Consider the following 14,939-nt stretch of genomic DNA (forward strand, 5'->3'; position numbering starts at 1 on the left):
CCGTGAGAAACCTTCCCTCCAAGAGATACTGGAGACTCCTGCGAGGTGCCCGAGTGCAGCCCGCTCGGGGCAGGGTTAGGCTGTGCGCCAGGGCTGCCGGCACAGCACCAGCGCCGGCCGTCAGGTGTACAGTAGCACTGGCGGGGCCACGGCTGCTTCTGGTGGAAATGATTTTCAGCCACTGGTCCCAGCCCTCCTCACTGGATCCCAGGGCTCGAATGGACTGCCCCGCTGGGTGCCACAGGCCGAGCGGGACGGGGACTCCCGCCCTCCCCCCTCACCTTCCTTCGAGGCTGCCCCGAATCTGCCGGGGCCCCGAATGCCGCCCTGCCCGCGGGCAGGCTGGCTCCTGCGAGGTCCTCAGCGTCTCAGTGCTGTCCCAGGGGTGGCACCTCCCGAAGGCCACCCCGACCCCCGGCACGGCCGGCTGAGGCGACAACAGCTGCCCCGCTGACCCCTAGGGCGGCGGGGCCCCGGCCCGGGGCGGCTTTAGGGTTCCCGGTCGTGCGGGCGGGGCGCGGCGGCGGCTTCCGGCAGCCCCGGGGAGGCAGCGAAGGGCCGGGGCAGTCACAAGCCGCCCCGGGCTCGCCCCTTTCCTCCGCGCCGGGGCGGTCACATGAGCAGCCGTCGACGGGCAGGGCGCTCCCGGCACGGCCAACATGGAGCTGCGGGGAGGACGCGCCGCCCTCTCGGCCCTCGGCCTGGTGCTGCTCTGCTCCGCGCTGCGGGCGGCGCCGGCCGGGCCGCAGCCCCGCGCCGCTGTGGGTGAGTGCGCCGGGGCGCAGCGGCCGAGCGGAGCCGCCCCCGCGCCCGGTGACGCTGGGCTGGGGCCCGGCTGGGGCCGCCGGTGGGGGCCGGGCAGGCGGCTGACGCGCTGCCCGCGGGCAGCAGCTCTCCCGGCGGAGGGGGGCACCGCCCGCCCCTCCCGCTGCCGGCGGCGGGGAGGCCCGCGGGAGCTGCCCCCCCCCCCCCCCCCTTCGCGCGGTGGCCCGTACGTAGGCTGCTGCGCCGGTATTCCCTGCCCCACACGGCGGCAGCTTCACGTCCCTTTTAGATAAGTAAATACATGGCTATTCTGGCGTGGGGTGACGTGGAGTTTATATTTAGCTAGCCGGGGCAGGCTGGTGTGGCGGGCGAGGTGAGCCCTGCCCGGCCGGGACTTGGGTGTGACCACCCGGGCCGTGGGCTGCACACGGCAAACGGGGCAAACGGGGCCCGTGGCTTCTGCGCGGCCAGCGCTCGCACACATGCCCTGCACGCTGCAAGCCATCTGTGGTGCGTAGTCCGAAGCGGTTCCACAGGGTGTTCATTCCCCGTGACTCGTGCGTGCCTCGCACCAAGTACACGGCAGTGTCCAGGAGTTTGTCCATCTCCTGTTGGTAGAGTCACGGTTTTGCAGATTTCGAAGCTCGCTGCTGGTCATTGCTTCCTGAAATAAAACTCCACAGGGTCCGGCTGTGTGGGAAGTGAGCATGTGACCTTGGAGAAAAATCAATTTGTATCTGTCCTGGTTTCACAACCCTAACCCCCTATACACTGTGCCATTCCCAAGCACTTTGAAACTGACAGAAAGGAATTACTTTTGTTTTACTTGAAACCTGAAGACTGGTTTTTCTAATAGGAGCTTGTTCCCCATGTTTCTATAGTTCTCGACTCCTTGCAGTGGTAAGTAGCAGTGGCTGAGAATGTGCCAGCCTGAAAAGTAGTGAGTAGGTAAGGCTGACACCTCTCTCTGGTGAGAAGCCCAGTCCCTTTGCTGCTACAGCTGCTGGCGATTAGAAGAGCTTTGAAATTTTTGCAGGCATGCTGTTTCTTGCCTTTCTTTCTAGACCATGATCTTTTTGTAGTAGCTTCCTGCCAGGGGAAGTCTAGAAAAATAATTAAAATGCAACTCCCTCTCTTTTTCAGGTGAAGTGGAGAAGTTCTTCTACCACCTCTTCTACTCTCCAGTTTCCAGACTGCTATTAAGGAAAAGGAGTTGATATTCCAGTCCCTACCAACCTCCATTTTTTTTCCTGCTGAATAGCTTAAACCTATGCCTCTGCTTTCAGTTTTTCTAAGCAGACTACGCGAAGAACTTGTCAGGAATGCAGAACTTTCCCACACTTACCAGAAGGGCTAATCAGCAATTTGTTAAATTTCTTCTCCTTTTCAAAACTTGGAAGAGGAATAGCAGTAGACAAACTGAAGCGAACTTTGCATTACCCGTGTATATCCAGTTCAAATGCAAATAATGCATTTTCTTTAATCTTTGTTTTCTGAAAACAGGGCAGTTCTGGCATGTATCTGACCTACATTTAGATCCGACTTACCACATTACCCCTGACCGCACCAAAGTTTGTTCTTCTTCCAAAGGAGCCAATGCCTCCAACCCAGGCCCTTTTGGAGACTTTTTGTGTGATTCTCCATATCAACTTATTTTGTCAGCATTTGCATTCATGAAAGATTCAAAACAACAGGTTTCGTTCATGATTTGGACAGGGTAAGTGTTCAAGCCACCCTGCAGTTAAAGCTTTTAACAACTGAATAACCATATAGTGCAGTGATTCACAAGTTTATATTTGCACCAGCCATTCTGAAATGCTACTCTTAAATAGTCCACTATTTAAGTATTAATAGACCACTAAAGTGGTCCAAATGGCTAATAAGCAGAAGACTGAGTGAGAGTATAGGACCTCAGGAACAGATTTTGATCTCTGTAATCATTTCTGGATCTCATTGGACTGTTCATTAGGACATTTACCACATGACTGTATTGGTGTAAGTTAATAGAAATGGTGTGGGGAGGGTGGGAAGTGGAAAAAGCAAAAAGAAGGGTCAGAAGAATAACTGGCTGGAATGAATTATTGTGGGAGGTATTGGATTTTGTAGGTCTTAAGGTTATTACATTTAAAGCATGTCCCTTTTTAGAAGATACCCTTTAACTATATTTTATTTGGCTCTGTAAGAGGTAACTAGAATCAAGCAGTACTATAGCTTGTGCTTTTTTTAAAAAAAGTGTATAAAATTACCTTTCGGGTTTGGTGCCTGTATGAATTCCAGATCAGGGCTGGGGCGGGGAGGATAACAGTGTTACAGATGTTGATTACTATACTCATAGCTGCATGTGTTTCTAAAGAGTGTGGTTTCACAGTCCTTCATTGCAGTATTTTGGATGTGTGCAGTCCCACTGTTGAATAAAATGTTTTACCTTTTCCTTATTAGAAAATGGGTGTAATATTACTCTCTCTCAGACACAGGTGTTACCTGTGAGGCTTTTTATGCCTTAGCAGTGGGACTGGAGAAGTGTGAAAGGGAGGCACAGGAATAACTTGATAATACCATGCCCTGTTACTTTCTAGGTATTCAGAAAAGATAGGATTAATTTACTCGTCTGCTATAGCAAAATTCTCCATTCTACCATCACATAATTTTTTATGGTATACATTGATGGGTAATTTATCAAAGTGTTTGTGAGAACTAGTTTGTTTATCAATGATGGGGTCTCTTTTGCTGGAAGATTATGCATGTTATGCCTCTTAATTTTGATGGGGAAAGAGTGTTGAGAAATACAAATATGAAAACTAGTGATTAATTTATTTCACATACCTTACTGTACTTCATTTTCAACAGGATGTTGTTAAAAGTGGAAAAATAAACTTGTAATGTTGTGCAGATGACAGAAGATATATAACCCAAACTGCACAGGACCTCAGAATGATGAAGTTGAATTAATTTAATTTCTAAGAAATCTTAGTTATGATAAATGTGAATCATAGGATATACATTAGTCTATTTGTGTGGTTTTTTTTTAAAAAAAAAGCCTTTGCAGAGAGCCTTTCAGGCAATTCTGTGATTTTAGTTAAGAGTCTGTAGTCAGTCATATTACATGCTAGAATGTAGATGTGTTTGCAGAATGTTTTGCCTTTCCTTGTCTTGCTAATAAACCTTCGTTAATAAAGCCTTTTCCTTTTTCAGAGATAGCCCTCCTCATGTTCCTGTAGGAGAACTCTCCACAAAGTTGGTCATTAACATCATTGGCAATATGAGTTCTACAATTCGTAATTTCTTTCCAGATCTTCAGGTTTTCCCAGCCTTGGGCAATCATGACTACTGGCCACAGGTGAAACAAGTTAGAAAGTTGTTTGTATTTCATACTGAGTGTGTTTCTAACCCCCTTAGAAAGCAGGTGTTAAAAATAACTCCTGTTAAATTTGTGTAACTATTATTCTCGAAACAGTATTCTACAATTCTCCACTTAGCACTTTAAAATTATAAATAGTTTCAATCAAGGACAGAAAGTACATCTCTCTCTCTCTGTGTTAAGTTACCCCAGAAAACGCTGATGGCAGGTGAAATCTGTACCTTGCCTGAGGCCATGCAAATTTACTGCTCATGGCTTAGAACCACCAGGTCTCATCACAGTTAGTACACTTGTTTTTTTGTTGCTGCCTGTCATGCATGTGTGTACGATAACTTAGTCTAACAGAAATTACATCCTTAATGGATCTGTGAGACCGTGGTAAGATTCAAGGCCAGCTGAAAGGCCTACTGGAAATCTGTCTGCTGACATCACTGTGTTTTTTTAATCAGACTAATGGCAGAGTTTTTGTAATGTCCCATAGTTTTGCCACAATTATTAAAAACATATGTTTTTTTTCTCTCCTTATTGGACACTTAAAATATTTGCATTGATGATTTACTGGGTATATGGGCCATTGCAGCTGAGGACAGTGCTTTTTTTACATTCAGTGTTCTGCGAATATTGTTTTTGGCGTAGCTCAAAAGTAAACAGTTGCTTAATGTGTCCTTTAAAGCGTGTTGCAGGTTGATCTGGCAGCACACAGGACTGAGAAGCAAATTCTGTCATTGGATCTGAGGGGATCGGAAGGGATATGGAACGGGCCAACTGAAATCTTTTGTTTGAAATGCCTAATGGGAATTGAGTAACACCCCTTCACAGCCCCAAAGACTTCTACTCCAGCTTTCTGTGTTACTTATTAGGCCTATCAGTGTATATCTTGGTGTAATAGGTGATTGTATCATTGCTGGAGTAAGTGATTCCCAAATCGGGGAGTAACAGAAGTGCTCAGAGAGGGGAAAGGGAAATGTGGGAGACAAAGTATGAGTTAAATGTATCGTGGAAGTGTGGGTGTGCAAACCAAGCTGGGATTTCAGCCTCTTGTGTTCTTACTCTGGTAGTACAGCTTCAGCTTGTCATATGCACTGACAGGGGGCCAGGCTGGTTCAGCAGTAACCACTGGTAAAGTTTTTGATAAGCAGCAACTTAACTGAAGTCTCATTCAGTGTTTTGTTCTACTTTTTTTTTTTTAATCTTAACAGATCATAGTTGTCATTCAGCACTCTGATACAAAAGAAAAAAACCTGTATACAGTAGCCTTGTAGGCAAAGAACGTAGTGACTTTTCCAACAAATATGAGTTTTGTTTGTGAAATTAAACCTGATGATAGAAGTAAGGTGATACGGAGAGGCAGATGGGCAGCAAATCGTATTTTGAAGCAGGCTGCTGTTTGAATTATTGTGATAGTTCTCTCTGCACAAAACCACACAGGCGTGTTTCTGTCATACTTTGCTTTGAAGTGGCAGGCTTTACCAGCACTCAGAACTGGCATACTTTTCTGTTACTGTTTGAAAAAGACCATGGGATCAGAAATTCCCCACTATGGGGTCATTTCAGGTTGTTGGGTTGTGTGTTGGGTTTTTTTGCTGTTGATGACATTTCTGTTTTTCATATGGATGTGCTTGGCAAATGAGTGGAAGTGGTGTGCAGCAAGCCACACACTGTAGGGTGTTCCAGAGCAAGTGTGAAAGCTGTGCACTCACCGTGCACCAAAGAATTTTATTGCTTTCTATTGTGTTCTGACCTGACTGTCTTAACAATTTAACGCTCTTGGGTGATTTTTCCTGCAGAGCCTATTAAAAATACTACCCAGATTAATCAAGCATTGGGATACCTTTCAGATCTTATATTGTGACCTCAGTCTTTCTGCATAGTCTTACTTTGTTTCACATCCTTGCCGCTGCTTAAATTCCTGAATTCCAAACCACCTTCAGTCCATAACATGGCCTCTTATCTGAGATTAGGTTTTGCTGTGTCTGTTAGTGACTGTTAGCTCTGGCTGAACTGCTATGGCTCAAAGCTTTCTTAATAACTGGTATCTGCGCACTGCAAGCAACAAATGTCTGAACACACTTCTGATGGCACTGCTCCTAGACAGAGGCTTAGTGCCTAAGCCTCTAATAACACAGGTTTAGTTTCAAAGATCTTAGAAAGGTCAAATTTTATGTTTAGGAAAACATGCAGTGTAATACTGTTCCTATTTTTTGACCTCTTTTTTTCCTTCAAGCACCAAGAATCCAAGCAGGTATTTTAGGAAACACAAGGACAGCCTGGGATCTTCCTGTGAGGGTTAGATGAGAGCATGGCTCTTACCAGTCTGTGGTGCCTGAGCATTGCTTGGCTGAGACAGAAGAGTGCTGCAGTCCTAATCGGAGCTGGTGGGAGAAAACACTGAAAAAACTCTTCTGCTTTAAATGCTTTGTTATTAGAACTGCAGGATATGGAAATACTTGTGAATTTCACTGGCATGTTTCTGAGGTCTGTAGTGGAGTTTTGGGGATCTGCTATGAACCCCCAAGTTGTTTGAAAGGTTCACCTTCTGTAAAAGAAGCTTATGTTCAAGCTTTTCCTCCAAGACACTTTATTTATAGACTTTGAGTCTTCAGTTTACATATTTATTATTTTTGCAGAATGTATCGTTTTCCACTCTGCTGTGCTTCTAAGGCTTGAAATGTTTCTGATGCTAGTTTATCGATGCATTAACAAGGCCATGCCATCAGTTCTGACTAAGTTCAGGCATTTGTTTCTGGTCAGCAATACTGGATGTTCATAACATTTTTTGTTTCTTGAGTTCCTCCTGGTGATGGCTGGATACACTCACGTGTTCTGCAAGAGGTCAGGTGGGATAATTTAGTGACTTTTTGTCTGTACGTGTGAATGCTAAGACTTAGGCAGATTCTGCTCCCTCACAGGATCAGCTTCCTGTAACTACCAGTGAAGTTTACAATGCTGTAGCAGATTTCTGGAAACCTTGGCTAACAGATGAAGCAGTCAACACCTTCAGAAAAGGTAAAATATGCCAGTAATGCCTTGTAAAGCTCAGGCTTAGAGAACTAATGTCTCTATAGATTTGTACCGTTTGTTTAGCAAAGCCTTGTAGGGTGAATCACCACAATGGATTATTTGTAATGCTTCTCTTGGAAGAAGTTACGTGTCTTTTTGAATATCAGTGCTTATCTTCAGGGTACGTTTATTCTTTTCTGATGCAATAGTTCTTGCTTCTTGTAACATGTACAGTATTATTTGCTTTGTACCGATGCATGTGAAATACCTTCCTGCCTTCAAGATCTTATAATACTTTTTAGGTAAAGGCATATGATGCACATGAAAACTTAAATTTGGTTGTAAAAAATTGATGAAATGTTATTTTTCTTTTGACACTATATTTGATACTGTATATTGAATAGGCACATATTTGTTCAACTTACGATAGCACATAGTCTTGGTGATTATACTGTTAATTGCATCATATTTGTGCCCAACTTACTAAACTGGGAGAATACTGATATCCTAATTATGATTTTTCTTTTTAGCAAAGGCCTGAAAGGTCCAACCCCATTTCCAATCCACTCAAATGTTAGGGATTTGGAAGTTTAACTTGTATTTTTGTGTCCTGAATGAGAAGGAACTCTGTCTAAGAGTGAAAGTAGAAACTCAGACAGGAAAAATAAAACTCCAAAGGGCAGACCTTAAGTTAAGGTATATTGTTATAGCGCTGTTGCTATGGCTCCTTTGAAGTCTGTGAACTATGAAATTGCACCCATTGAAGAAGCTCTGTATGTCATGGAGAGTTGTAGGAGCTTGGATTGAAAAACTTTATTTTTACTTTTCATCATAATTCTGGTCTGAAGTTAAATGACTTTCAAAGTACAAGGCTGCTAAATTCAGACATTTCTTCCTGGAGGAACCTATGTGTTTGCAGTATTTCAAGAAATGTGGACTTTTTAACAATTACTGCATTTCTCGGTGTGGAAGAGATGTTACAGGGCACTTCTTGCATGTCAGTTGAATAATTACGTCTGAAAACTGTCACATAAACAGACAAATTACAGGCAAAAAATCAGTGTCAACTTCTACTAAAATGTTGCTAGAAAGAGAATCTTAAGATCTTCTGTTATGATGAGGTGGTGCATGGTTTGAATAAACATGTCGTATTCTGTTTTACTAGAAAGAATAAGGCTGGGTATTTTGTCAGTGCTGTACATTCATTCTAAAGTTGTGTTTTGAAGCCTTTAATTTTTCAGATTGTGGTCTTTTTTTCACAGGTGGCTTCTACACACAGCTGTTTGAATCCAGTGATAGCTCTCAACCACTCAGGATAATCAGTCTGAACACAAATTTATATTATGGCCCCAACAGTGTAACTGTGAATATCACTGACCCAGCCAACCAGTTTGCTTGGCTGGAAGGAATACTAGAAACCTCTTTACAAAAGAAGGAAAAGGTAGGGGCTATGAATGGAACCCATCAGCCTTATTTGTCTAAACTTTGAAAATAAAAGAAGTAAGAGACGATGAAAGTACAAACTATTCTAAAATAATATTAATGCTTCCAAAGACACTGCAAAACCAAAATTTCATTTTTTAGTAAAACTTTCTTGAATATGTACGGTACACTACAACAATTAATAAAATAGTTGAATGCAGTTTCTCAAATTACACAGTAAAATGTCTTTTCTTTCCTACCATGTAAAACCACAAAACTTAGCCAAGCTGCAGCAATTGCTATGATTTGAGTGATATAATAAATTGTCATATAATAATCAGGTTTGGAAGTAAGGTTAAAAATTGTTGGCTTGTGTTTGCTTGATTGGTGCAGTGATCGGATCTTTATCTGACTAGAAGAAGTATTTATTTGGAAACACGTTTACATTTTGCTATGATGTTGTAATTTAAAAAAAATATTATATAATAGTTGTGAGAAAGGAGAGATTTCCTTTCCTTATAAAATCCTGCAGCATAGCATATTAGTTGGTGTGTATGTTTAGAACAAAGTCTTGACCTCAGACAGCGGGGTTTTAACCGGTTCTTCTGTGTTTCTGGTGACTGGCCATGCAGACTTTGTAGTATTCTAACGTAAGTTTTACTTAGTCTCCCTTCGAGATGCCAAGTGATAAATCTCATCCTAGTAACTGATTTTTTCAATTGCAATAATGGATCAAATTTTCCTCTGGCCTAAAATTACACGTAGATTTATCGGAACTTTTTCCCAAGAATACAGTGAATTTGCTAAAAAAATAAAATAAGTAAATACATATTATTTTTTCTCATTATGAATTTAACATTCTTACTCTTTGTATTTTGTGTAACAAAAGTGTTGTGATTCTAAGACAGCATTATTATGAAATTGTGGCAACCATTTCTGAGGTACAGCTAGAAATGTAAGTTTCAAATGAAGGTGCTAATTGTGCTTTCTGTATCTAATTCCTTAGGTATATATAATAGGACATGTGCCAATAGGATACTTGCCATATGCAAGGAATACTACAGCTATCAGGGAGCATTACAATGAGAGACTGGTAAAGATTTTTCGCAAATACAGTAATGTTATTGCGGGGCAGTTTTTTGGACACACACATAGAGATAGTATCATGGTCCTCCTGGATGAAGAAGGTAATGATGCTTGTTGAATCCTTCATCTTTTTGTTCTTGATTAAAAGCAAATTAATACTTTCTTGCATGTTGTTACTAATCAGCCTCTGTTATAAATAATTGAAAAAGCGAAATAGGAAATACTGCTATTCATCTACAAGAGTTCAAGCCTTACGCGCTCCCTTTTTTTTTTTTCCCCAAAGAGAACCTTGCAAGGCAGAATGTCTTGTTTTGTTGAAGTTAGAAGAGACTCCCCAAGCTTCCTATTTTTTTTTTTAATGAATGCTTATGCCTAGACAAGAATTTCTAGTCTTTCCTCACTGCTCCCTCAGTGACATGGGCAAATTATACTAGCCAGTTGCTATTGTGTAATGTGTCAAAGGGAATGTTCTCAGGCCAACTAGACATGCTCTATGTTCTTGTGTTTCCTGCATCATTACTGTGCCTCTCTGCTGAGTTCCCTGCTGCTTCAAAGTTAATTAAGATAAGGGTAGCAGGAGGCAGGGGAAAGAAAGTCTTTGCCTGTTGCATCTCTTAGATCAGCTAATTTTTCTTCAAGAAAAGCACCCAGGTTTGGAAATGCTGTTTGTTGCTTTGAAATCCCTTAATTTTAAGCATGGACATGGCCATGTAGAGCACTCTTAACATCTCTAATAGAAGATCTCTAACAAGTAAGTGGTTAAATATTTGTGTCTGTACCATAGAACAGTGAGAGGTCCATTGCTTTGGTTTGTGTAAAACACCCAAATATTAATTGGCTCTTTATCTATATTTTATATGAACTCATAAAAGCAATGCCCAAAATGCTGACCGAGGTTACTGTATTCTAAATAATTTACCTTTTCACATGGCATTATCATGGTATTAATCTTCAGTTAAAAGGACTCCAACCCCAGTGAAAGAAGTGGCTTTTTTTTTTTTTAATGGTATTCAAGGCAGTCTTATACCTATATATTTTTTTACCTTGTCCCATTTGTCCATGAAATCATCACTTCTACTGCAAATTTCATTGAAGACAGAGTGATCTTGGTACTTTTTCATTACAGTTTGCATGTGCAAGTAATGGCTTCCAAATTGTTTTAATAATTTTACATCTTTTGACAGAATTTAAACAGTGACATTGCATGCAAATGTATGTAAATACAGTTTGTGTTTATCTGTACAGCTTCAGGCTGTCTTCTACTTGTACCATTTTCCTCTTGACAACATTCTAGACAATTCAAGATAAATATAATATTGTAGCCAACATCAGTGTACTGAAATACAGAGCTCAGTTTTATCTTCTCCAGAAGAATCTACTGATTTCCAAGCTTTCAAAGCTTCTGCTTGTATGTGGAGACTGACCTTGTGACTTCACTGCTGTGATGCCATCAGAGAAAGGAATAGTTAGGGCTTCTTTTTTGTTCCACAGAGAGCCTTTCAATATACTTACCTGCATATTCTGGCTAATTAAGACCTCCGTATGTCCTCATGTTTCAGTTGCTGTAAAGATCGGTGTTCACATACTAGGTGCTGGGCTAGTCTAGATGTGTGAAGTCAGGGTCAGGTGATGGTATCCTGGTGTTTCTAATAACATCATAAATACATAAAGCAGCATGTAAAATATAACATGGAGACAGCAGCTAAAAGTTTCGAATATTTCTTCAGTAGAAATACGCAAAATACAGAGACCTTACATATAGGCAAGACCATTTTGCACAGGTAGTTGAATTAGTGGGAAGCCTCTAGTATAGACAGAACGATACACACAGGAATCTGTACTGTGGTATTTTATGCAGATTTTATTCTATCCAGTGGATGTGTAGGAGGACTTCACAGTAATACAGCTAATCCAAGGAAAATAAATACTAAATGCACCTAAGCCCATCAGTGTGGTGCTTGCTGTGTTGGTTTTCTACAAAAACAGTTGTTTGAGAAAGAAATGATTGAAAGGAAACTGTGTCCTCACCTTCTCTCTTCCTGCAGAAAAGCCAATAAATTCCTTGTTTGTGGCACCTGCTGTAACCCCAGTGAAGAATGTATGGCAAATGGAATCCAATAACCCTGGTGTCAGATTGTATCAATATGATCTTCTTGATTATAGCTTGCTGGTAAGTAAAGATTTTAAAGCATTGTTTAAGACTTTATATATAGTATCACTAAAAATTACAGTGAGATCTCAGCCTTTGTAGTATTATGGATACTGGGGGAACTTTGGTGCTTACTCATGTTTTTTTTCCTGGGCAGAGGAAAGGAAATCTGAAAGAGAACTTGGTCAGTCTTTATGTACCTGCAGGACTACTCAGTACTTCCTGTTCTCTATGGGATATTCTTATGATGTAGAATCAAAGATAGTCAGAAATTTTCTGGGCAGAATCTTTAAACTATTTGTAGGGAGTTCTTCAAGGGTGAAAAACGTTCATCTAGTTCTGGGCTTGTTACATACCGGTGTTGTTCGCTGGTAATAGCCTGAGCTTTGGGATGCAGTCCATGAAATGCTTCTTAAAGGGTGTAGAAGACCAGATGAAGAAAAGCATTTTTAACCATGTGATGTCTTTCATAATCATGCACCTTCCAATATAGAGTTTATGCTATTTATGGGAAATTACAGACAAATGTAGAAGGAAAAAAGTAGAGTACTTCTATTCTGTGGTCTCGTGTGATTTTTAGAGATAAATTGAGTCCTGTATGATTATTTTGGCTGTGAATGACTTGGATATTCTCTCTGTAGTTCAGGATAAAATCTTGACCTGGCTGAGTTCAATGACAACATATCCTGCAGCTTGACCGGGTCTGGGGTTTCTTTCTGGAGGCCTGTGCTAATACCAGCTGCTCCTTTCTTGTGCAGATTTTACTCCTGCATCTCCATCTCTCCCTTTCCCTTGAATTCTCCCTGAGCAATTCTTTTTCTGTCCATTCTGCCCCTCAAGCAATGCTTGCAGAAAAGAAGGTTCTGTTTCTCGCCCTTTTGCCCCAGTCCTAAAGCAGACATGAGCATAGTGGAGTTTGGTTTACGGTTTGGACAGGAAAGACCTCTTAACACTGCCAGTGCTGCCTTTTGTGGCTCCTTTTTCTTCTCCTCCCCATCCCCCCACCATTACCGCACTGCAAGTACCAGCTTTGGGTGTAAGCCCAGCTCTTGGGGTGGGACGTGACCTTCTATTCAGTTGTGAATAATGAGGAGTGACAGCTTCCTAATCAATAGATCACTCTAGAGACTTAATGAAGCAGGGAAGAAAGCAATACAGCCGTGCCTATTTTTTCTTTCTTTTTTTTTTTTTTAACTGTAGGATCTTTGGCAGTTCTATTTGGACCTCAGAGACGCCAACGAGAAAAATGAATCAAACTGGAAATTAGAATACGTCCTAACTAAAGCTTATGGCATTGAAGACTTGAAGCCAGAAAGCCTATATGAAATGGCCAAGCAGTTGTCTGTGCCACATAGCACACTGTTTGAACAGTATTACAGTAACTTCATTGTGAGTTATGACAAAACCATTGTCTGTGAAGAGGGGTGCAAGACATGCCAAATATGTGCAATCCAATATTTGGATTACCTCTCGTACACAGATTGTATCAATCGGGAAGCAACGTGGAGATGAAGTGTCCGTGCAATTTATGCTGATACTGACTCTAGCCTGTGATTTAAAGAGACTGCTCATCCTGTCGCTCAAGCACTGACATGCTGGCAGGCACTCTGTGGGACTTCTCTGAATTTCAGGGGGACAATAAATCTCCCTAGACCTTTCTTCCTGTAAAAATGTGTTCCTTCAACATCTACATAAAAGCTCATTGGCTATGTAATAGTGGCCAAATACTTTGCTGTTGTATCAAGTGTCCCGTACCATCCACAACAGGCATCCCAGTATATGGGAACAGAAGTTACTCAATTCTTTAGAAATCCAAATCTCTCTTCTCAGGGTCTGTAAACATAGGCAATCCCATTTCAGGCATGGGATTGGTATAGGGGCAGGTTTCAACCATCTGCTGTCACAATTTTCAAACTTTAATCTGCAAAACCTGGATTTGCTGAGACTGGAGTGCAGTTATGTTATTGATGTGATGCCAGTATTTGATATCTCCCTGTGCCGAGATTCCTTTTCCTTCTTAACCCCTTAAACCCGCCTCAGCTGAAACCTGCCTCTGCTTGGGGGCATTTTCTAAGGATGGCATGAAAGTGACATAATGGAATACAAACCTCCATCCTGTAAATACTTAATGCATTTTTGTTCAGAATGTGTGTGTTTTTCCAGCACAAAGTGCTTTTTTCTTATGTTAGAGACATACACTTTGATACTGGTATCAAGCAGTCTCCTGGTACGAGATTTTGTGGCAGGCCATAGATCAGGTTTAAATTTATCAGTGTCACTAATTAGACGTAGCATATACATTCTCTATGCAGCACAGGTAAGCATGCCCTTGTCATGGTGTGCCTCAGGTTTCTTTTTTCATAGAGCAGTCTAGTTCTTAACATGAAGATTATCACATGTATGAATTCACAACTGCAGCAACCACTTTTTCCTCTTCTTGTGACTAAATGTGTGCACAAGATGGTAACATGAAGAAGGCCTTTTATCTAGAAGGACCTTTACCCATTTTTCTGTCACGTCAAGAAATACACTTCTGGAACCTTTGGTCAATATAATACTATACGGACTCTACTCTAGGTAATATTGTTTCAGAGTTCCTGCAGCTGTAGAAATAGTTATGTGACAAATCCAATTGCTAACTGTTTATTTTCATGAGATTAAAGTATTTACTGTAGCTGTTGAGGAACTTTCTGGTTTTGTTTCTACTTGAGCATGAAATATTTAGCAGAATATTTCCGGACAGATTTTCTAAGTCTGCAGTATTCACAACTGTAGATGCAGATACCTCAGATTTGTCATGCATCAATCATCCACAGAGGAAATGGTTGGTTTGTTAAATTTGCATTCAGAAATAAATCCTCCAGTGGCACTAATACTTAGAAATACCATTAATAACACACTGTAGGCAGTCCTGTATTTTAAATTCTGTGCTTGGAGAGAGTATAGTGGGCATGTGAACCCTTCAGAGCTATTTGCTCTGGCTGATCTCCAATGTATCTGGGTTGTAAATAACCTGAACTAACGTGGGTTTGGTACAGACTGTGACTGTGAGGAAGTACCAGAAAGTTTCAGTGTTGAAAGCTGATGATTCCCTCTGTGTTGGATGTATTTCTTTGTTGTGTTTTTATTCGTTAAAAAATGCTTATGTTACCAGCGTCT

General features: G+C 41.5%; 1 protein-coding gene across 2 annotated transcripts; it reads left to right on the forward strand.

Annotated features, from left to right (window-relative positions):
- Positions 1-547: 547 nt before the first annotated feature.
- On the forward strand, positions 548-14,454 carry SMPDL3A (sphingomyelin phosphodiesterase acid like 3A). 2 transcript variants are annotated; one of them, XM_037391616.1, is made up of 8 exons: positions 548-765; positions 2,269-2,482; positions 3,958-4,102; positions 7,033-7,129; positions 8,386-8,564; positions 9,552-9,732; positions 11,677-11,801; positions 12,981-13,494. In XM_037391616.1, exons 1-8 carry the CDS (start codon positions 660-662, stop codon positions 13,290-13,292), a joined length of 1,359 nt encoding a protein of 452 aa, XP_037247513.1. In that variant the 5' UTR covers positions 548-659; the 3' UTR covers positions 13,293-13,494. The 2 variants fall into 2 exon arrangements, with proteins under 2 accessions (XP_037247513.1, XP_037247514.1); XM_037391617.1 differs by having other exon boundaries at positions 660-765; positions 1,909-2,482; positions 12,981-14,454.
- The last annotated feature ends 485 nt before the right edge of the window (positions 14,455-14,939 follow it).

The sequence above is a fragment of the Falco rusticolus genome, chromosome 6, assembly GCF_015220075.1.
Source record: "Falco rusticolus isolate bFalRus1 chromosome 6, bFalRus1.pri, whole genome shotgun sequence".
NCBI lineage: Eukaryota > Metazoa > Chordata > Aves > Falconiformes > Falconidae > Falco > Falco rusticolus.

What these genes read in the sequence shown, in the direction of transcription:
- SMPDL3A (XM_037391616.1), top strand. Translation starts at nt 660, where the DNA reads ATGGAGCTGCGGGGAGGACGCGCCGCCCTCTCGGCCCTCGGCCTGGTG. An exon ending in AGTCAACACCTTCAGAAAAG is followed by an intron (nt 7,130 to 8,385) that starts GTAAAATATGCC and finishes TTTTTTTCACAG; the next exon opens with GTGGCTTCTACACACAGCTG. An exon ending in CTTTACAAAAGAAGGAAAAG is followed by an intron (nt 8,565 to 9,551) that starts GTAGGGGCTATG and finishes CTAATTCCTTAG; the next exon opens with GTATATATAATAGGACATGT.